General features: G+C 40.5%; 2 protein-coding genes across 5 annotated transcripts in view; both read left to right on the forward strand.

Annotated features, from left to right (window-relative positions):
* Ccdc181 (coiled-coil domain containing 181) overlaps nt 1-19559 on the forward strand; it is a 51675-nt gene extending 32116 nt beyond the window's left edge. Inside the window, exons 2-6 of one of the 3 annotated variants that reach the window (XM_051147740.1) lie at nt 4919-5039; nt 6358-7308; nt 8040-8186; nt 17797-17951; nt 19235-19559. In XM_051147740.1, the coding sequence (XP_051003697.1) occupies nt 4923-5039; nt 6358-7308; nt 8040-8186; nt 17797-17951; nt 19235-19388 (1524 nt within the window). In that variant the 5' untranslated portion in view covers nt 4919-4922 and the 3' untranslated portion in view covers nt 19389-19559. The other 2 variants (XM_051147739.1, XM_051147741.1) reach the window with 2 other exon arrangements.
* The window catches only part of Nme7 (NME/NM23 family member 7), a 391631-nt gene that overhangs the window by 235983 nt on the left and 133013 nt on the right, over nt 1-22635 (forward strand). The window lies entirely within an intron of this gene.

A 22635-nucleotide genomic window follows, 5' to 3' on the forward strand; every position in this document is an offset into this window, starting at 1 on the left:
ATAAAATATGTCAATTTTAATAATCAGCTTCAAACTTTACAGCTATCCAGCCTTTGCAGGCTCTAAATCAGTGGTTCTCAACCTGTGGGTCATGACCCCTTTGGAGGTTGAACGACCTTTTCACAGAGGTGGCCTAAGACCACTGGAAAACACAGACATCTATATTAGGGTTCATAACAGTAGCAAAATTACAGTGTGAAATAGCAACAAAAATAATTTTATAGTTGGGGGTCACCACAACATGAAGAACTGTATTAAAGGGCCATAGTGTTGGGAAGGCTGAGAGCCATGGCTCTAAATGAATGTGCAAGTAAGGGGTAGAACACACACGTGTAAAATGTGGAAAATTAAGCCCACATAGACATCCCATCTAATTTCTTTCATTTACTTTCAAATATCATCATGTCCTTAGTTGTGAGCTGGGAATTCAGAAATCTGAACCTCCAAAAAGAAAGCGAAAAGCTAAAAGGCTGCGAGAGGCTATGAAGTTCAGAGTATCTTTGTATGTTTCAAGCCTTTTGCATTTGACTTTTTGTAACTGGACTCCACGTAGCTTCTAGAGGCTACAGTAGTTCACTCCAAGAGCATGGAGTGGTGGCTGGCGCTTTAGTGCTGAGTCACTATTTGTTGAATGACAAAGTTATTTTTTTTTTATAATCTGCAAAAATCAGAGTAATTTCTATAAACTATACTGCTTTGAAGGATTCTACAGGAGGCATGCTAGGTCACAATTGTTCACATTTTGACAGATCTAATTTTCTTTACTTATTTAAGTCAAAGCATTTATAGGAAGCTACCTAAATTTACACTGTGCTCACTTATTTCTATATGTTGTATAATGAATTAAGACAATTGAAGTGCTATTGTCTATTACTTGGATATTTAGAATGCACACATTTAAATTTCATGGTTGTTACTAATAGTAAACAGTAGATGAGGAAAATACATGGCTATTTTACACACTCCAAGTCTGTATAGCCAATTTAATTCGTACATTTCTATTCCCTACAGACAAAATAAAGTAACTTTTGATAATTAACATTGACAAGTTTTAAACGTCATAAAGCTGATCCAAGTGAAAGATGCTGAACAGCAAACAAATTCCTTTTCTTCATGTGCTCAGTTCTTCCTAAATCCACAGTTCTTACATGTCCTTCATTTTCCTTCCCTGGTCAGTAACTGGTAGCCTAAGTGTCCTCATCTCGTAGGAGGGAGGAGAGGGCATTAAATGGCATGCCTGCATGTGGAGGAGTGGGTAGCTTTACCTGCTGGACTTGACATTATAAAGGTTAACACTATCCCACCATCATTCCTTTCTCACTTAGGTGTAAGTCTGGGTACTTCTTGTTATGCTGTTTATCAAACTGAACTTTCTAAAACGGCCTGTTTTCTAAGTATATTCCTCTCTCATCTCTGATCATCAAAACACTGCTTCCTTCGGTAACCCTCATTATCCACATGAAGCATTAGGGGGGAATTATGAAACCAGTTACACATAGGATTAACTTCCCACAGTAAAGTTGGCTTGTAAACTTTACAGTCAGTTCATTTTAAAGACCTATTGCCTATGCGAACTCAATAAACATTCATCAGACATTTAAGCGGCTATACGGCTAAGGGCTTATAAATGCCTAAAATCCACCCTCCAATTGAAAGGGAACTCACAGTTTCATAGGAATGAATGCCACAAATAAATAACCTTAGCAAGGAATTGAGAAAGGGCAATGTTTATCCCTAGATCACATGACTAGTTTCCTTGTTGTGTTTGTCATCACTACGGGGCTGCGATGTGCAGGGAGGCACAGGGCTTCATTTCAGGCTACACCCCATCTGGTATAATTTCAGTCAACAGAACAAATTGACACCTTTGTCTCCTTGCAGGCTAGCCTTTCTATGTACAATGCCCGCCTCGCCTCCCATAATCCCTTTTATTTTCCCAAAGTAAGCTTTGGCATAAACACTTTGCAGGAAAAAAAAATATTTTAATCTCCTCTCAGTCCACTCCTTTTGGGTTCATTTGTGCTTGTGTCACTTGCTCACCTACTCGTCTGTTGACACCTGTGAGCTCCTTCATGACTGGCTTGGGTATTTGTCCTATTATCTATCTCCACAATCTGAATATTATTTTCCTTTTTCCATTAAGATATTTTGGGGAGTTATGGGAAAACTGTAGTTGCCTGTCTTCTAAATCTCCACTTTCTTTCATAACTCCTTTCTGTAGATAGAATTTTGACTTTGATTTTTATTTTAAGCTGAGGGTTGGACCAGCAATTAACAACGTGTTATGTATTTTTTAAATATTAACTTGAGAAAATGAATACAGGAATGCATATTTATAAATTTTGGCAACAAATTAAAAATCTGGCGAAAGGTACACAAAATCCACACCCAAGGCACAGCGTTTCGCCAAGTCCTTAAGGCCGAATGAAAACCAAAGTGATCCATGGCTTCCTGGAAACTCTGGCCTGAAGTGTGGCGCAGGTGTTCGCGGGGGGGTGGGGGTAGGGGTGGGGGGGGTGGGGAGTGGAATGGGGGCGGAGGCGTTCTGCGCCTGCGCGCGAATCTAAGCCTCCGTAGTGGGAAGCCCGGATGAAAGCCGCAGACGCGCTGTTGCCATGGCACCTGGGTGCTGGCTGCTTCTTGAGCAGGCCCTGGGCTGTTACTCTTGCCTGGTTGTCAGAGCTTAGAAAAGAAGAAGAGGAGAGCTCCTGCGACCATCTCTGTGTCCCCAGCCACTGCATCTTCCACAGGCAGGAGGGGACTTAGCGGGAGAGGAGGGAAGGACACCCGGACATAGGCCTGATGGGAAGGCTGGGAGAAAAGAAACGTCTGGCTAGGTGGGAGGGGAGGTGGGTGAAGTGTCTCTAGATGATCTGTCTTCCTGGGCGAAATAAGCCCCAGGATCTGTCCAGCCTGACACAGTGTCGCTTCAGCACACACAAGGAGGAATCAGATGCTCTGAGTTTTTCTCATTATTATTCCCCTTCTCAAAGTTCTCAAATGTGCAAGGTAGCTTGCATGAAAAAAAGAAATCACTCCTGAAATGTTAGCTTTCACCCATAGAATGCTATCCGTTTAGTTGATGCTCAGTATGAATTCAAATCATTACCGAATTTTGTTAAGTATTAGTGTCAGAGCTTGTAACAGATTGTAATTAAAACAAATATTTCCTAACACCACAGTCTTGGGATGCAGCAGGAAAAATGGACCTGGTGGTTTCATAGTGTGAAGTTTTGTTTAACTGCTTTTAAAAAAGTTTTTTGCTGGATGTTTATTTTATATAGAAAGGCCTTCTCTTTGCTGTTGGTTCTTTTGGTTCTTGATGTTTCTACAAGAATTATTTAAAAGGTTATGTAGGGTAAGGCTGGAATCAAAGTATCAAAGTGTTTTTTTTTTTTTTAATATTTTAATCTTGTAAGAAAGTTGCAATATAATGTGCATCTGGGCACCTGGTTTGGACCGCACTGGAAGGTCCTCAGACACCTTACCCACTCAGGATTTTTCACACACTTAACAGGGAGGAATAATTTCTGTCACTGCAGTTTACTATTGGAAGTAGATCTGCCCTAAACCACTTACCTAGATTTTTATTGATGATAAGCTTTAAGTTTTAAATGTGTGAAATTCATAGTAATAAAATAGGAAATGCTTAGTAATTTGGTTCATGGAAGGTATCGTTTTGCTCTAGTATATTGATGTCTGCATCACATGGAGAGTGCCCTGGTAGTGGTGATCAGAACCGAAGGCTTGAATAGCCTGTGACTCATTGGAAAGGCTTAAGGGACATGTTTGTGGTGTTTGTTTACGCTGGGACCACTGGTGATGTTTCTTTTGGAGTTACAGAAATTCAGTTACACCAGATTCGATGCAACTTTATTTATTTCTCATTTACTTTACCTGTGCCTTTTTTATTTTAGCTTATATTTGTGTGATTTTAATAGCTCCGAATATGCCTGACATTTTGTATATGTTGTACTGATTCTGGTTTTGAATTTAGCATTGGGGTTTTTTTATACAGATGATGTTTTTGTAAGGAATAGTGCATACCTACTAGCGACTTTATGATCTCAAAAGTATGAACCATTTCACAAGCAGTATTTATGAGTTCAGAATTATATTTGTTATAAAACTCTAGGAAAACCCTGAGGAGTTAGCTCTGCAAAAGTCTTCTCCTAACAGGAAGTTAAACATCTAAATACATTTCAACATCCCTTCTGTGAAAAGAAAATTGGTAGTGCCAAGGCATAATGAGTGTGGAGAATAGAGTGGTTTTCTATGCCTTGCATTTTAGAGCAGATTTATTTTATTCTGTGTCATTCATTGTGCCCTCATTTTCAGTGGTAGATAGGCAGTGGCAGTAATCCGTCCTGTCTTGAAGGTAGATGTCAGGTTATCCAAGTCATCTCAAAAAATTGCCCTCAACTTCTAATTGAGAAGTGTTGGTCAAGAAAATCTGTTTTATATTTTTAGCTTAAAAGAATAAATATCTCCAAAAAGTACAATAGATATTTTTATAAATGATTATTAAACAGTTAACGGAGTCCGTATTTATCCAAATAGCTAACAACTAAAGTGAAAAACAGTGCAAACTACATCACTTGCTGAGGCAGAATTTTACTAATTAGCAGGACATGGGGAAAACCCTGTTCTAAGCCTCCATCTTCTTACACACTTGACAGACCTCAGAGATTAGAGCCAGGAGCGGGAAGAAGGGTTGTTAGAATCGCCTGCTACGGAAATGTGTTGCCATTGACGAATATGTACAAACGGGTTTACTCTGAACACTTCCTGTTACATGTTTCTATGTGGTAGTTAGCTTACCTTCTAAGACTGATCTCTGGCCCCATCCTACCTCTACATTGGCTTAACACACACCTCTATCTTTTTAATTTTTATAGCATTATTTGTTGACAAGTGGAAAAATGGATGAAAATAAGGATATTGATTCAAAAGAAAGTGGAGAATATGAAGATGACTTTGAAAAGGACCTGGAGTGGTTGATCAATGATAAAGAAAAAAGTAACGACACCATACTGGAGGTGTGTGTGAACTACCGGGAACATTCGTGACGGTTGCATTATGAAAGTGCTTTGCAAGCCACGAAGTCTTGCCATTTCATTTAAACTTTGCAGCATTTTCTTGATGTATATAGAACAAATACCATTATGCCCATCTTGGAGATAAGAAATGGAGACATCAGATAGTTTAAATACTGTGTCTTAAAACTTCGATGGATAAGAGAATAACAATTAAAATACATTTAACAAAGCTCAAACAATAATGAAATTTTAATCTCAGTATACGTCATTAAAATAACTTAGTGTTTCTAAGTTGAAAACCTGAAAAATCATGGGTTTAAACTTATTTAACATAAATAAGTCCTTTAAAATTATAATCTTCCAGCTAATAGTTGAAACTTTAAGACAAAATTAGTGCTTCAGAGTAATGAAGAGAGAGAGAAAAAAAATTAAAGGCTGATCTGAGGTATAATATACTTGTAGGGGGTACCTTAACCAGGGTCCTGTGCTAGTGATCAGATTTATGGAAAGGAAAGTCAGGAAAAACAAACCTTTCCTGGCTGTTCTGGATTTGCACACATGCACACACACATATACACACACGTATGTACACACACATGCATGCACACACACACGTATGCACACACAGATGCATGCACACACACCCCTACATGCAATGTGTATATATATATTCATATATAATTTGTATGTATGGATATAGTGTGAATAAGTGAAGAAGTAACAGGGACCACGACTGGGATGTCAAATGAGGTAGGTGCCTTTAGAAGAATAACAGGAATAGTTATTTAGGTTCCAGGGAGTTGACAGAAAGACTTTGAGGAAATGACAGCAGCAGCGGGTTTTACCAACTTAACTCCATCCTGATTTGTTCTGTGGGGGAGAAAAACATGCAGGAGAGTATTTGGAAAAAAAAGGCAAAAGTGAAGTTTTTCTAAGGGGGCCACAAGAGAAGAGGTTTATGCAGCTCATTAGGAAGTATCCAGAATGCGTGGAGGCAGGATCTCCTGAGAGATGAAGTGGACTCAAGGTCGCGCAGCTGCGACAGCTCAAGACAGGAAGCACAGGGCTGTAGAATTAGAGTGATAATAATGAGGACTCTGTTTTCCCTGTATTTCTCAGAGGTGCTCAGAAATATGGGTCATAATATTATGAGTAAAGGGTCCATCAGAAGCACTTATATTCCACTGTGTCTAAAATCAACCACAAGAAGAACAATAATAAAAAATATTCTGATTGACCCCCAAATAAATGCACAGAATTTCAGTTGTACTGGAAAGTAGAATCTTGTGTCTTTTTTTTTTTTTTTTTTTTTTTAAAGATGGCTTGCAAGGAGGAAGAAGATCTTGGCCCGGAATTAAAAGAGAATGAACCAGAAATGGAACAGGGCCAACAGCTCTCTGATCCAGACAGGCCTCAGAAGGATGAGGCCTCACCCCGAAGAAACGATTTCATTTCTGTCCCAAGTATTCAGCCGTTGGATCCCGTCTCAGACTCAGACAGTGAGAACTCCTTCCAGGATTCCAAACCAGAAAACCAGAAAGACCTGGAGGAAGAAGAAGAGGATGAGGAAGTGAGGAGATACATTATGGAGAAAATTATAGAGGCCAACATGCTTCTACAGAATCAAGAGCCTACAAGTGACCGGAGGGAGCGAAAACTTAAGTTCAAAGACAACTTAGTTGATCTAGAAGTCCCACCCATAGAAGACAGTGACACCTCCAAGGCTTTCTCAGAAAGTGAAAATAACATGTCTGGAAAACTGTCAGAGTTATGTATCTCTGGTGAGTTAGGACAGGAGAATGTGTTCCTTCCCGTCACGGATGGCAGCTGTGAAGAAAATGATAGGAAAATACTGGTAGAGAGAGATGGAAAGTTTGAGCTGATGAGTTTACAGGACATCGAGAATCAGGGGGTCCTGCCCCTCATCAATAGTACTAATGGCATAGAAAATGAAACCCCTCAGTTGCTACTCAGGTCTCCCGACCCGTCTGTTGGTGACGTTAAGAAAGAAGAGACTGAAACAAAGGCCCACGTCTTGCCTCTCTCTTCAGCAGGAGAACCATTGGCTCAAGTCCCTGAGCCACCACCCAGCCCCAAGACCCGCCCGAGCTCCGCCGCCAACCCAAATCTAAACAAAAAAATCCGGAGAGCGAACTTCAGGACACAATCTGCAGTGGTCTCTTCAGTGACCTCGACGTACTGTCTCTCCCCAAGACAGAAAGAACTCCAAAAACAGCTAGAACGCAAGAGAGAAAAGCTGAAGAGGGAGGTAAGGAGGCACGTGGGCATTGGCGTTGGAAGAAGAGTGTGCTTCATGGGTTTATCAATGTGCCGAGAGAGGGGTGGCTCAAAATACTAGGAGTTGTTGCCTCTTATTTACTTTCTGTTGCCCAAGCGCTGGGGTAAGTGTTGAGAATGTGTACGTCATCGCCTTGATCCTTTCTTGTAAACATCACAGAAGAGAGTAGGACGACTGTATCAGGCCCAGGCAGGATCTCAGAAATGCCATTGTCACCTTAAATTTGAGACTTGAGGCCAGGGGATACAGCATAGGGGAGAATGGGGTCTTAAGTGAGTTAGGGCAGGCACAGCGCACAGGCAACAGGTTAACTTCCATCATCGCCATCTTATTTGTGTGCCCTTCATATATCTTCTGAGTCTGTGCCTTCTTCGCCTCAGGGATTTCAGTTTCAGATTGAGAGTGGAGCTTGCCTGGGGATGCAGCCCAGTGGCAGAGCAGTGCCCAGCATGCACCGCCTCTGCTGGGGAAAGGGGGGTGGGGGGTGGAGAAGAGTCTAATGTCACAAGGAGATTTTCTAAAGGGCTTCAGTTCCTCGTAAGCAAATTAGAGGCTTGCCCTGTATCAGAGCAATTCCCACTTGGAAAGTTTTGAGGCAGGGAATTCTAATTCAGAAGTCAAAATCAATCTTCCTGGCTCACAGACAGCTTCATGAGTTTTCTTCCACCACTACGTTTTCATACCCCCCCCCCCCCCCCCAGGAGGAGCAGCGCAAAATAGAGGAAGAGATCGAGAAGAAAAGAGAGAACGAGATGGTGTTCAAAGCATGGCTGCAGAAGAAACGGGAGCAGGTCCTAGAAATGCGGAGAGTTCAGCGAGCAAAGCAGATTGAAGACTTGAGCAGCCGGGTGAGTGACCCTGCTCTGTGAGGGTGGGCCTCAGCCAGCCTACGCAGATGCTCATCCCTACAGAAGGGAGTCAGTGGAAGAAAGCTGCCCTACCCCTGCAGAAGCTGCAGTGTGCCCGACTCTGCAGTTTCCCCAAAGCCTGAACCAAAGTCAGGTGATTCTAATTGTATTCAAACTTTCCTAGCACAGGAAATAGAAATTACCAATTCACATTTTCAAGGTATTTTAATCTTAATATTCTAAGCGAACAAACACACATTTCCCCTTACAAACTAGTGTTACTTCAGGTAGACAGAAATCATAAGGAAAATCTCTCAAGTTTAAAAATGCCAAGTTAGCCTGGCTTAGTGGCACACGTCTTTAATCCCAGCACTCAGGGAGGCAGAGGCAGGCAGATCGCTGTGAGTTTGAAGCCTTGTCTACAGAGTGAGTCCAGGACAGATAAGGCTACAGAGAATATCTGTCTTGAGAAAAAGAAAGAAAGAAAGAAAGAAAGAAAGAAAGAAAGGAAGGAAGAAAGAAAGGAAGGAAGAAAGAAAGAGGAAAAAAAAGAAAAAGAAAAAACTAATTTATTTATTTATGTGTATGAGTTTTTGCCTGCATGTATGTCTGTGCACCATAAGTATGCCTGGTACCTGAGGGGGTCAAGAGAGCATTAGATACCCTGGAAATGGATTATAGACAGTTGTGAGCTGTCATGTAGGTGCTGGGAAATGAACTTGAGTCCCCTAGGAAAGCAGGCAAGGCTCTTTACCTCTGAGTCATCTCTCTAACCCCACCAAATTATTATTTTTAATTGAAATATGTGGCCAGGAGGGATGGCTCAGCTTTTAAGGGCCCTAGGTGCTCTTTCAGAACATCTGAGTTCAGTTCCCCTCACCCACACTGGGTGTGTCACAACCTCCTGTAACTCCGGCTCCAGAGACTCAGATGCCAGGCCATGGGTACCCACTCCAGGCGGCATTCATGCACACACAGGTGCACATGCAGAAACATAAAGAAAAATGCAAGCACTCTACATATTGTTAATATTTAATTTAATTTTTACATATTTATTTTCAGGAGTTCACTATGTAGTTGCTTTAACTTCATCATGGACTTTTTTTTAAGCCTCTGCGTTTAATATCACTTTGTTTTCACTGTCTAACTTCTATCCCACTGTTACTTAAATTGTCCCTCATATAGGATTAGATAAGTTTCAGTGTTGTGCCACGACAGTGCTGTAATAACCTTTATAAATAAGTAAACAAAATAAAGAAGACTTTGGAGTGGGAAAGATCAAGAGTCTATAAGAAAGTTTCTCTAGAGTAGAGTTTAAGACTTTTGAATGTTCAGAATAAAATTTTTGTCATGTCTAATCCGACTTCCAAATTTAAAACAGTGTCGAATTCCTACATATGTAAGTGACATATTTGCAACAGTCTAGCTAACGCTTTGTATGATCTATCTTCATAGTTTGTCTTCAAATTAGTAGCATCCATGCTTGTATGCAGGTACAGGTTTGTGTTGGTGTGTAATAAGAAAGCTATAAATAATGTTTCCTGTCCTCAGTTCTTACCACAGAGCTCCTAAAAGCCCATGTAGATCCTGGAAGAGGAGAAGCGCTTTTGTTGTAGTATTTGGTCTTCGGTTCTCGTCGCTGACAAGGGAGCACCTCGTCCCTGGGGTTTCCTGAGTTGTGTGTGTGGTGCTCTCCTGGGCTGGGGGATGGGAGCTGACCTCTAGACACCGAGTCATGGTCAGGACATGGAACTTCCTGTTACACCTCGAGAATAGGAAGTGGGGAGAGAGAAGCTAGACTGGGCTAGTCCATAAGCATGTGATGAAGCCTTTAACAGGTTCCTGAACCATGAGGCTTGAAGAGCTCCCCGGTGTGTTAAAAGCGGTGCTGGTGTTCCCTGGAATGGACAGAATTTCAAGGCCCTTCTCATTTCCCTTTTCCAGTGAACTCTGCTCTTCTGCATTCTTTATTCTATTCTGTTTATGTGTATGTGTGAGTGTCTGCAGGAATGTATGTGCACCACATATGTGCCACAAGGGGTCATAAGATTCCTCCAAACCGGCATTCCCGGTATGTGCGAGTTACCACGTTGGTCCAGTTAGCTGAGCCTGGGCCTTCTGCCAGAGCCCCGAACCACTATCTCTGAGCTATTATCCCCTGACCCTTATTACAATCTTGTTGTTGTTGTTGTTTGGTTTTATTCTGTTTTTGTTCGGTTGGTTGGTTGTGTTTTTGTTTGTTTTGTTTTTGTTTTTGGAATCAGTCTTGCCTGTGCATGTACAAGGTGATAAACATGGGTCTATTTGCACTCTACTTACAAACATCCAGTTAGAGCAGCACTGTTTGTTAAAGATACCTTCTTTCTTTCTTTCTATTGTATATTTCTGGCTTCTTTATAAAAAAAAAATCAAGTGTCCATAAGTGTGCAGGCTATGTCTGGGTCTCTGATCAGCTCCATTGCTCAGTCTATCTGTTTTTATGCCAATGCCATGCGGTTTTTATTACTACATCTCCATAGTAGAACTTGAAGCCAGGGATGGTGACCCATGTTTATTTTTCTGGACTGTTTTAACTATTCTGAGTTTTAGCTTTTCCATATGAAATTGGGTATTCTCCTTTCAAGCTCTGTAAGGAATTGTGTTGATATTTTGATGGGAATTGCATTGACTGCGTAGATTGCTTTCAGGAGGATAGCCGTTTTTACTATGTTAATCCTACAGATCGATGAGCAGGGGAGATCTTTCCATCTTCTGATATCTTCTTCAATTTCTTTCTTCAATGTTTTAAAGTTTCTAGCATACAAGTTTTTCACTTGCTTGGTTAAAGTTACCCCAGAAATATTTTATATTAGTTGAGGCTATTATGAAAAATGTTGTTCCCCTGATTTCTTTCTGAGTTCATTTGTCATTTGTATATAGGAAGGGTGAGTTTTGCAAGTTAATTCTGTGTCAGGCTATTTGCTGCAACAGTTTTTCAGCTGTAGGAATTCCCTGTGTAATTTTTAGGGTCACTTATGTCTACTATCATATGGCTTCTTCCTTTCTAGTTTGTACCCCCTTGATCTCCTCAGTTGTCTTAGTGTTCTACCTATGACTTCAAGTACTATATGGGATAGATATGGAAAAAGTGGACAACCTGCTTTGTTCCTGATTTTAGTGGAATTTCTTTGTGTTTCCGTTTAAGTTGATAATTGCTACAGGCTTGCTGTATATTGCCTTCATTATGTTGAAATATGTCCCTTGTGTCCTGTCTTAGTTAATGTCCTATTGCTGTGAAGAGATGTCATGACTATGTAAACTCTTATAATAGAAAGCATTTAATTGGGGCTTGCTTATGTTTTCAGAGGTTTAGTCCATTATTGTCATGGTGGGGAGCAAGGCAGGGGCGTGGCAGGGTGACATAGTACTGGAGAGTAGCTGAGAGTTCTGTGTCCAAATTCACAGGAAATCAGGCAGAAGGACACTGTACCTGGCTTCTGAAACCTCAGAGGCTACCCTCAGTGACACACTTCCTCCAGTAAGGCCATGCCTACTCCAATAAGGACATATGGATTAATAGTGCCACTCCCTAGTGACCAAGCATTCACATCTATGAGCCTATGGGGGGCATTCTTATCCAAACCACCACGTATGCCTAATCTCTTCAGGAGTTTCATCCTGAAGGAGTGCTGAAGTTTGTCAAAGGCCTTCCTGCATGTAATGACATGGTCGTATATGTAGTTCTGTCTTTCATTTTGTTTACATGGTAGATTACGTTTATCAATTTATGAACGTTGAACTATTTCTGCACCTTTGGGATGAAACTTGGTCACGGTGGATGGTATTTTGATATATTCTTGGATTCAGTTTGCAGATATTTTATTGAGAACTTTTACATCTATGTTCATAAGGGATGTTAGTCTAAAGTTCTCTATTGTTGTTAGGTTTTGTTGTTGTTGTTGTTGTCTTGTAGCTTGGGTGTCAAGAGTAACCTTGGTCTCACAAAAAGCATCAGACAATGTTCCTTCTTCTATTTTGTGGAGTAATTTGAAGAGTATGAGGAATATTGACTTTAACTCTTCTTTGAAAGTCTAGTAGTAGTCTCTGCTAAAACTACAGGACCCTGGGCTTTTGTGGGGAGCATTGTTTTGTTTTGTTGAGAAAGGGGTCTACTTTGCTTACACTTCCATAACTTTAAAGAAAGAAGTCAAGGCAGGAACTCAGGCAGGGCGGGAACCTGAAGGCAGGAGCTGATGCAGGGGCCATAAAGGAGTGTTGCGTAGTGGCCTGTTCCTCATGGCTTGCTCAGTCTGGTTTCTTTTTTCTTTTAATTAACTTTTTATTGATTCTTTGTGAATTTCAAGTCATGCACATAAGAGTGAGAGGGCTGGTCCTGCCCCTTGCTGGCTGTGGCTTTGGGTGAGCTAGCTGGGACAGTGCTGGAGAGCTCGCCCTGGTGGTGTGGGTGTGGGAAAACTGTTGATTAACTCAGGTACCACCCAGGCCCAGATCCAGGGCTTGAGTTGGCCCACACCAACATCTACCCCACCTATGAACTGCTGGGACATGTGAAAGGTCTGGATCTCCATGACACAGGGCACCAACAGGATAACCAGGAGGAGTCCTGGTGAGGGTCCAATATTGATACTGTGGAAGAAGCCAGAGGCCTCAAACCAAACCAATCACTCACTGCAATGAACATTTGCAAGTAAAGATGTGTAGACAAAAGACAATACTGTGGGACACACTGTGACACACTGCAGTTTCCAAGATGAGATTTTGCTGTTTTGCTTTGGGTTCTTTTTTATTTCTATTTTCATTTCTTATTTTCCTTTGGCGGGGAGGTTGCAGAGGTGGAGGGTGGATATGAAGGGATGGGGGATGAGTGGAATTGGTTGGGAGATGCATTTAAATTGTTTCTTTGATCTTGATTTAACTTTGATAGGTTGGATATATGGAGAAAATTATTCTTTTCTTTATATTTTTCAATTTGGTAGCATACATGCTTTTAAAGCTTGCCTCTGTGACTCTGGATTTCCTCAGTGTCTGTTGTTATGTCCGCTTTTGTCTCTTAATTTTGTTAACTTGGATGTTCTCTCTCCCTCCTTTTAGTTAACTTTAGTTAGTCCTTTTTTTTTTTTTTTTTTTTAAGATCCAGTTATTTTTTTAAAAAAGATCCAATTATATGTTTCATTGATTCCTTAAAGTGTTTTATTGTTTGTTTCTATTTTATTTATTTCAGCCCTGAGTTTGGTTATTTCTTGCCTTTATTCCTTTTGAGTAGTACTTTTGTTTTTGTTTTTGAGCTCTCAGATGTGCTGTTAAGAGCTAATTTTTTTTTTAGGTAGGCACTTAGTGCTGTGAACTTGCCTCTTAGAACTGCACCGTGCCCCACAAGTTTGGGTACGTTATATTTTCATTTTCATTCAATTCTAGGAAGCTTTTAATTTCTTAATTACTTTCTCTCTTGACCCATTTTCCTTCAGTAGTAAGTTCTGTGGTTTCCATGAGTTTGTAATCTTTCTGCTGTTTCTATTGCTGTCAATATCCAGCTTTAATTCATGATGATCAGATAAAATGCAGGGGGTTATTTCAGTTTTCTTGTATCTGTTGAGACATATTTTGTCCCAACTATGTGGTCAATTTTGGAAAGTTCCAAATATTCTTTTGTATTTGGGTAAAGTCTTATGTAAATATCTGCTATATATGTTTGGTTTGTGATGCTAGTTAGCTCCAGCATTTCTCTGTTTAGTTTTTGATCGAATGACTTGTCTATTTGCAAGGGTGGGTATTAAAGTCGCCCAGTATTCACTGTGTGAGGCTCACTATGTGATCTAAGCTGTAGTAGTGTTTCCTTTATAAACTTAGGTGCCTATGTATTTGGTGCATGGATGTTAAGAATTGCAACATCCTCTTGGTGAGTTTTTCCTTGAATGTATCATGTCCTTCTCTATGATAAGTTTTGGTTTGAAGTCTATTTTGCCAGATATTAAAATAGCTCTACCAGCTTGCTTCTTAGACTCAGTTACTTGAAATATCTTTTTCTATCTTTTTACTCAAAGCTACGCCTATCCTTAGTGTTAAGGTCTGTTTCTTTGATGCAGAATAAGGATGGGTCCTGTTTTTTTTTTGTTTTTTTTTTTTTTTTTTTTTTTTTAATCTATTTTGTTAGTTTGTATGTTCTTATTGGGGAATTGAGACCACTGAATTTGGGAGTTATCAATGAGCAATGTTTGTTGATTCCTGTTACTTTGTGGTGGTGGTGGTGTAGGTTTTTTTTTTTTTTTTTTTTAATCACTCTTTTATTTGTTGGTCTAGATTAATTTATTTCCTGTGTTTTCTTGCATGTAGTTAACCTCTTTAAGTTGGAATTTTCCTTCATAGGGCTGGACTTACAGATAGATACTGCTTAACTTTGGTTTTATCCTGGGATGTCTTTCTGTATCTCTTGCGACTGAAAGTTTTACTTTGTATAGCAGCCTGGGATGATATCTGTGGTCTTAGTCTGCAGCACATCTATGTAGGCTGTTCCGGCTTCTGGAGTCTCCATTGAGAAGTCAGGGGTAATTCTAATAGGTCTGCCTTTGTACATTACATAGTTTCCCCCCTTGCAACTGTTAGTATTCTTTCTTTGTTCTATATGTTTAGTGTTTTGATTATCATGTGCTGAAGGGGGGTTGTTTTCTGGTCCAGTCTATTTGGTGTTCTGTGTGATTCTTGTATCTTAATAGGCACCTTTATATAGATTAGGGAAATTTCCTTTTATGATTTGCTGAAAATAATTTTTGTGCATTTTAACTGGATTTTTTTCCTACCTCTATACCTATTATTCATAGACATGGTCTTTGCATAGTGTCCCAGATTTCCAGAAGCTTTATGCCTGGAATTTTTTAGATTTAATATTTTCTTTAACTGAAGTATTCACTCCTTTTATATCTTGTCTTCAATGCCTGAGTTTATATCTTCCATCTGTTGTATTTTTTTGTGAGGCTTGTTCCTGAGGTTCCTGTTCAAGTTCCTACATTTTTCATTTTCAGTTTTCTCTGTGTGGGTTTTCTTTATCAATTCTATTTCCATTTGCAAGTCTTGAACTGTTTTCTTCATTTATCTCCACTGTTTATGTTTTTGCTTCATATTTATTCATTTCTTTCTTAAGGACCTCTAGTATATTCATAAAGTCCTTGTCCTGTGCTTCATCTATTTTACAGTTTTTAGGGCCTATAGTGGTAGGGTGGCTGGCTTGTAGTGGAAGAAGCATATTGTCTTGTTGTTTATTGATTTTTTTTTTTATATACTGTTGTCTCAGCATCTGGGCTTAGGAAGATTGAAATTGTTAGTCCTGATATCTGGTCTTGTCTTTATTGGGTGGTGTTCCATTCCTTGGTTTCTGTCACCCTCTCTGATTCTTAGGAGAGTGTGGTGGCTGTGAGTAGCATGGTAGAGAGTGTTTCTGAGATCCTGCCAGGTGTGGCCCCTGGGTGCTCTGGGTAGAATGTGTTTCTAGGTATTGGGAGGTGACTTTTAGGAATGAAGATGGGCTGAGGGTTGCTGAGGGAGTCCACAGGAGGGAGGAAAGCTGGATGTGCCATCAGGATCTGCTTATCCCCCTGGGAATGAGGGCGAAGAGGGAGGAGAGGCCACCACAGTTGGTCTGCTCCAGAGCTGGGGATCAGACTGGGTATTGGATTTGGAGGAGGTAAAGGTCTACAGTTAGCTTTGCTGCTTCCGTAGCCATTGTGGCCACTGAAAATTTATTTTGATCAGGGATGAAGAGATAGCTCAGTAGCTAAGAACATCAGTTGTTCTTTCGGAGAACCTAGGTTCAGTTCTCAGCACCCACGTGTTCTCTGCAGCTGCTTGTGACTTCAGCTCCAGGGTGTCTGATGCTTCTGGTCTCTACAGGCACCACACACAATGGCCATACTCACACATAGACATGCACAAGCACACATAATTTAAAATAAAAAAGAATTTCTAAAATGATTTTTAATAAAAATTGCGTAAAGACCTAATTAGGAGTTTCAAAATTATTACAAATAGTATTGGTATGTTCCATATTTATTTTGGTAGCGTCAAAGTTTCCGTGTCCCAGTTGAAAAAAAAAAAACTAGGAGAGGATGTGAATAGTAAGCTGCTCCCACATATGACCGTAGCATATGAAAAATGACACGAACCTTTAAAAATCAAAGACATACTAATTAAAGTTGTCATGTACCCAGTGTAACAGTTTATCTGATTAGATGACATGTGCTATCTCATGCACAGGAATAGAGTTCCAATCAAAACAAAGATTCTCTGTCTTACAGAGCTCATGTAGTAAGGATTTCTTAAATTTGAACATTTATAGAGACTGGAGAGATGGCACACCACTTAAGAGTGTTGCAGAGGGCCAGACAGGTGTTCCCAGCAGCCATGTCAGGTGGCTCACAACTGCCTATAACTAAAACTCTAGGGAATTAGAATGCTCTTTTTTGCTTCACAGGCACCTACACACATGTGCATGCGCACATGCTCACACACACATAAATCAAAAGTAAATACTAAAACCTTTTAAAATATAAAATAAAATGTTAATTATGAAGTGACAAATACTATGAAAAACGAAGTATGCAAAGTCGTGTGTGTGTATGTGTGTGTGTGTGTGTGTGTGTGTGTGTGTGTGTGTGTATCCAGCAATAACTATAGTTTAATATTTTTGTTGTTGTTTTTCGAGACAAGGTTTCTCTGTGTAGCCTTGGCTGTCCTAGACTCCCTTTGTAGACCAAGCTGGCCTCGAACTCACAATGATCCACCTGCCTCTGTCTCCTGAGTGCTGTGATTAAAGGCGTGTGCTACCTACCACTCCAGGTATCAGTTTAATTTTCAAAACTCTTTTATTTTTATGTGTATGGGTGTTTTGTCTGCATGGATGTCTGTGCCCCACATGTGTACAGTGCCTGTGGAGGTCACTAGAGGGCAGTGGACCCTCTGGAACAGGAGGATGCAGCTGGTTGTTAGCTGCCATGTGGGTGCTGGGAGCCGAACCTGGGTCCTCTGGAAGAGTGGCCAGTGCTCTTTACTGCTGAGCCATTGCTCTACTCCCGATATTATATTTTGAAAATGTACCTAGCAGTTAAGTATCTCCTAACAGATACTGTTATTTAAAAACTTAGAATTTAAGGAAGAGATAACTAACACAGTGTTGAATTACCTTTTTATAAGCTATAGTCTTTGGAACTTCCAGGAACTACGCCCAAGCCCTCAACTCATCCCATTCTTTGTTTTCTATGCTTGTATCTTTGGGGAAAAGACTTGATTTGTCAAAGAGTGCCGCTTTGAAACCATAGCCGTTCCTTTCCCCAGTAATTGGTTTCTCCATAAGGCTGTCTAGGGTAATGCTGGAGGAAGCTCTTAGGACACTGAGTGTGGCAGCCAAGGGCTCCGAAGCTGCAGCCCCATTTCCTCAATCGGATGGAAGAAATGAGAGGAGCTGATGCATAGCCAGGGTTTGGAGTGGGTGCTAGGAGAGCAGGCCACGAGGCTGGGGTGGTAACCACTGAGTGGGATTTGCGTTCTTGTGGAGCTTCTGTGGGGCTTCAGAAGTAGTTTGAGCTCCTCTCAATTAAGCAGATTTTGTTTGTTTTCTACTCAGCAGGTGAACAGAGACCCCCAGCAAGCCTTCCGATTATGGCTTAAGAAAAAACATGAGGAGCAGATGAAAGAAAGGAAGACAGAGGAGCTCAGAAAGCAAGAGGAGTGTTTGTTCTTCCTGAGAGGGACGGAGGGCCGCGAGAGGGCCTTCAAACAGTAGGTTAAAGCGCGCCTTGAAGGGTAAAAGCTAGCCAGATCGCTTCTGCTGTCTCTTACCTCACTGGTCCCATGCATGCAGACCCCATTTCAGGGCCTTAGCCTGTGGGAAGGCTGGAGACCAGTGAAGGCTGACTCCACTTGTATGAGGTCCCTCCCTTCCTCTCTACCTTCCTCCTTCCTTCCTTCCTTTCTTCTTTTCCTATTTGTATCTCAACCTTTTATTATAAAAGTAAAAGTAAATGTGCATTGAGAAAAATTTATATTTTCATCACCCAGAAATCATAGCTATTAGCACCAGAATGCCTGTCTTCTAACTATTTCTTTGCAAATATATTTACAATAAAAATATACATCGTGGGCCAGGCATGGTGGTGCACATCTGTAATCCCAGCACTCAGGGAGGCAGAGGCAGGCAGATCTCTGTGAGTTTGAGGCCAGCCTGGTCTACAAAGTGAGTCCAGGACAGCCAGGGCTATACAGAGAAACCTGTCTTGAAACAACAACAACTACAACAAAACACACACACACACACACATATGTTGTTGTATATGTTTATATATATATGTGATATATGTATATATGCACATTGTAGTCATACTGTTTCTAAAATATTCTGAGTTATTAATTTACTTAAAGCAAATGAAATTCATGACCCCAAAAGTATGATTTTTAAAAATTATTCTAATAATTGGATTTATTTCTGGAAAACTGTATATATGCATATATATCTCATGTACACTTAAGTACCAGATAGACATGTATATAATTAGCTCTTACATTTGTAACTTACAAGGACTCTCCCTTTATTTTCTTTTGGTGTTTAGTTTCCTTTCCACTCTCATGTTTAGGCTCCTTTTGCATCTTCCTGCCAGGAAGAGTGAGGCAGCAGTTTTGCATCTTGCTGGTGTTTCTAACTGAACTAATGTTTTACATGCCAATTCCAAGGAATAAGTTACTTGGAATATAGCAAATAGTTATTTACTTAGAAAATGATTGTTTTGGAAAAGGGACAGGACTTATAACACATGTCAATTAGATTACTACCAAGCCAAGCGAGTTGGCAGTTTCATCACAAGACAAACCTTATTTCAAGCATTTGGTCCCAAGTATAAACTGCTTTCTTGAATGAGCCTGGGAAATAAGCCTGAAAATGTTTAGTTAATTCTTTAACATATTGTGGCTTGACCCCATTTCATTGCAGAAATGTTATTTTTCTACATTTATAGAGGAGAAGCTTATTCTATGATATTCAGCAAATCTGATCATGCCCCTTTCTACAGATGGCTCAGAAGGAAACAGATAGAGAAAATAGCAGAGCAACAGGCTGTCAAAGAGAGATCCAGGCAGCTCCGACTGGAAGCGCGGCGTTCCAAACAACTGCAGAGCAACCTGTACAACATGCCGGATTTCCGCTTTACTGACCACTACAACTGAAGCTGCCTAGGAAAGACTTCACTTGAAGCTGCTGTCACCAGTTTTGGTCATTTCCCATGGGCCCTGTGTCTCAATAATGCTCTAAGTTATGGGCGTGGGATTTGCCTTGTGGTGATTCTGGCAGTGAGTTTATATTGTTTTCACACAAACAAAATAAATGTCTCTCACAGTGTTGAATGTGTCTTGTAGTCTGTGCAACAGTGAAGGAGCAGCATGTGCTACCTCGAAATTATTTTAACACCTTGACTAAGAAAGGCATTCATTTCTTCTCATAGTTCCACAATCATTTAAAATACTGCAACCGAGGGACAGTGGGATGGCTGTGGGTAAAGGTACGTGTCACCAAGTCTGATGGCCTAAGTTCAGTCCCTGGGCTCCACATGGTGGCAAGAGATCAAGTTCCCACAAGCTGTCCTCTGACCTCCTCACACCCACAGTGCTACACACACTGCACGTCCCCACCACAAAGTAAATACATGTGATAAACATTTAAATTTTTCAACAACATTTCATAAGGCTTAAAGAACGACTTAAGTCTGAAAATTTTACACAAAAATCTATTTGTCAAGGTTGAATTTTAATGGTAGTGACCTGAGCAGTGTAGAACCAATACCACCTGGTAGTGCCATAGAAAAATAACTATATCTTTTCTACAGTTAATTCTATTTTGTGCATAAACTTACCTGATAATTTGTCTAATATCTATCTATCTATCTATCTATCTATCTATCTATCTATCTATCTATCTATCTATCCATCTATCTGATTTCATTCACCTAAACCTTAACGTATATTTTATAAGAACTGGAAAGCAAAGAGAGAATGATTTAGTCCTGTGTCTATCCGGGGTTAGTTTTTGTTTTTGTGATATGGGGCCTTTCTATGTAGCCTAGGTTGGCCTTCAACTTAGAATCCTCCTGCCTCTGCCTCAAGTGCTGGGCTACAGGGGTGGATGGGCCTCTGTGCTTTGTGCCTATCTGAGCTTTTGTAGCATGTCAACCGGTCTGACATTCCATTACAATTGGTTTTGACATCCAAGTGCATATTGTGCAGTACTCAAAGGATTGTTATGATTTAGAAGCAAAACTGAATGCAGACTGTGCATGGTGCCCAAAGGGTACTCACGAGTAAAAATATTAGTGAAAACAATGTGACGTCCTGCCTGTCCCCTTACTTAATTCTTAAGAAAATGCAATATTTTGTTTTAGAAAGAAATGGGGGGATCTTAGGGTTGGGTTTGGGAGCAAGAGAAAGCAGCTATGAGATTGGGACAGTGAAGTAATACTTCTAAATGCTAAAAATACTAATATATGTATAGAAGTATTGTAATGTAGAACCACTTGGAAAGTAAGACAAAACATCGGTGACGCCAAACTTTTTTTCCTCTTAATTTTACCGAGGTGAACTTTATATAAAACTAATTCTTTGAAACCTTAGTCCAGCAGCATTTAGTTTATTCATAAATTATACAGTCCCAACTCTCTAGTTCCAAAATACTTCTGTAACTCGCAGCAGCCGATCCCTGTACCCAGCCACTTCCCAGGCCTCTTGCCCCCACACTTTCGGAGGAAATACCATAGTATGTCTATGGATTTGCCTGTTGGAGACATTTCATAGAGTTGAAAACATGAACTTTTATGTGTGGCTTTCTCCACTTAGCTCAGTGCTTTGGAAGCTCATCCACAACATAGCCTGCATCCGTATTTCATTCCTCTTTATGGAAGACACGTTTCTAACGTGTGTGTAGTGTTTTGTTTCTACGCTCATCACTTGGGGCACTATTTCTATGTCTTGGGCGTGGTGAGTAGTGCTGCTGTGACCAACACGTGTACAAGTATGTATGCTTTTTTCTTGGCTATACACTGCAGACAGGAATCCAGTGTGGAGACTACTTACACAGTTTGTCAGTGTTTCCCACAGCAGACACACCATTTAAAAATTTCAGTCAAGCGGTCCAATTTCTACATAGTTTGACAGATACTTACCTGCTTTGCATGTTCTTAATAACCAGCTAGGTGTGGTGGTCGGCCACTTGTGGATCTTCTTTGGAGAAATACTTTTTTCGTCATTCAGGTATTTTTTTCTTGCATTTTTTAGCGTATCTCCTGAGAATTCCATATATACATACAGTGTGTTCTGCCCGTACAGCCTCACTCAACCCCTCCAGCTCATCCTGAACCTCCCTTCACATCCCCTTACAATTATATGGACTCTCTTTTTACTTTTTATCAAAGAGAAATGGGAGCCCAATAAGAAGTCACTTTGTAATAGTCCCCACTCACTTATTATCAAAAATAATGAATATTCTTTAATTTTAAACACCCCTCCCTGCCCTTCTCCAGCACTGGTACCAGTATTTGTCCTTTTGTGTCTAACCTACTTCATGTGACATTTATCTAAATTGCAGCATGCATCAACTGTGCATTTGAGTTGAACGCATTCCTTATCACATAGGTAATGATTTTATTTACCTAACCATTGATTATATTTAACTTTTGGCAGCCATGAACAAAACTGCTACAAAAACTGGTATATAAGCATCTCTAACGGCCTCTGTCTAACTTCCCTTGGCTATTCACCTAGGAGAATGGTGGACCAGGCAACGCAGCAGGTTGGTCGTTTGCTTTTAGGAACTTGCATGCTGTCTTCAGCGGCAGCTGCATTTTACACTCCTTGGTAAATCACAGCAGTTCCAGGTCTCTTCAGACTTGCCTACAGTTGCTGCCTTGCTTTTTTGTTAATAGCCATTCTTTTAATAGTCATCTGACCTACATGCAAATGGTAATGATTACATTTCACTCATAATTGGTGCTGACAATCTTCAGATATGCCTATTTCCTATGTGTGTATATGCAAATCTATACATAGTTTAGGTTAACTGTTTAATTATTCACTCATTTTTGCAAGCATGTGTGGTACACACATGTGTGTGCCCATGCCTATAAAGGACAGAGGCTTATGTACTAGGTGCCTTCCTGTATCATTTCCCACTTCACCCGGAGCCCATCGATTCAGCTAGAGACTGGTCCCGGAACTCCATCCTCCTGTTTCTGCTCAGTGTGCTGGCTGGGGTTCCTGACATACACTGCCTCGCCCCATATGTTATGTGAGTGCTGGGATCTGGACTTGGTTCTCATGTTGGTGTGGCCGTATTCCAGACTGAGGCATCTCTCCAGCCTCCGCCCATCTTACTACGTAGCTTTTTTGGCCATTGAGTTGGAGTTCTTTGTATTTCTGGTCATTTTTC

Source organism: Acomys russatus, chromosome 6, assembly GCF_903995435.1.
Source record: "Acomys russatus chromosome 6, mAcoRus1.1, whole genome shotgun sequence".
Lineage (NCBI taxonomy): Eukaryota > Metazoa > Chordata > Mammalia > Rodentia > Muridae > Acomys > Acomys russatus.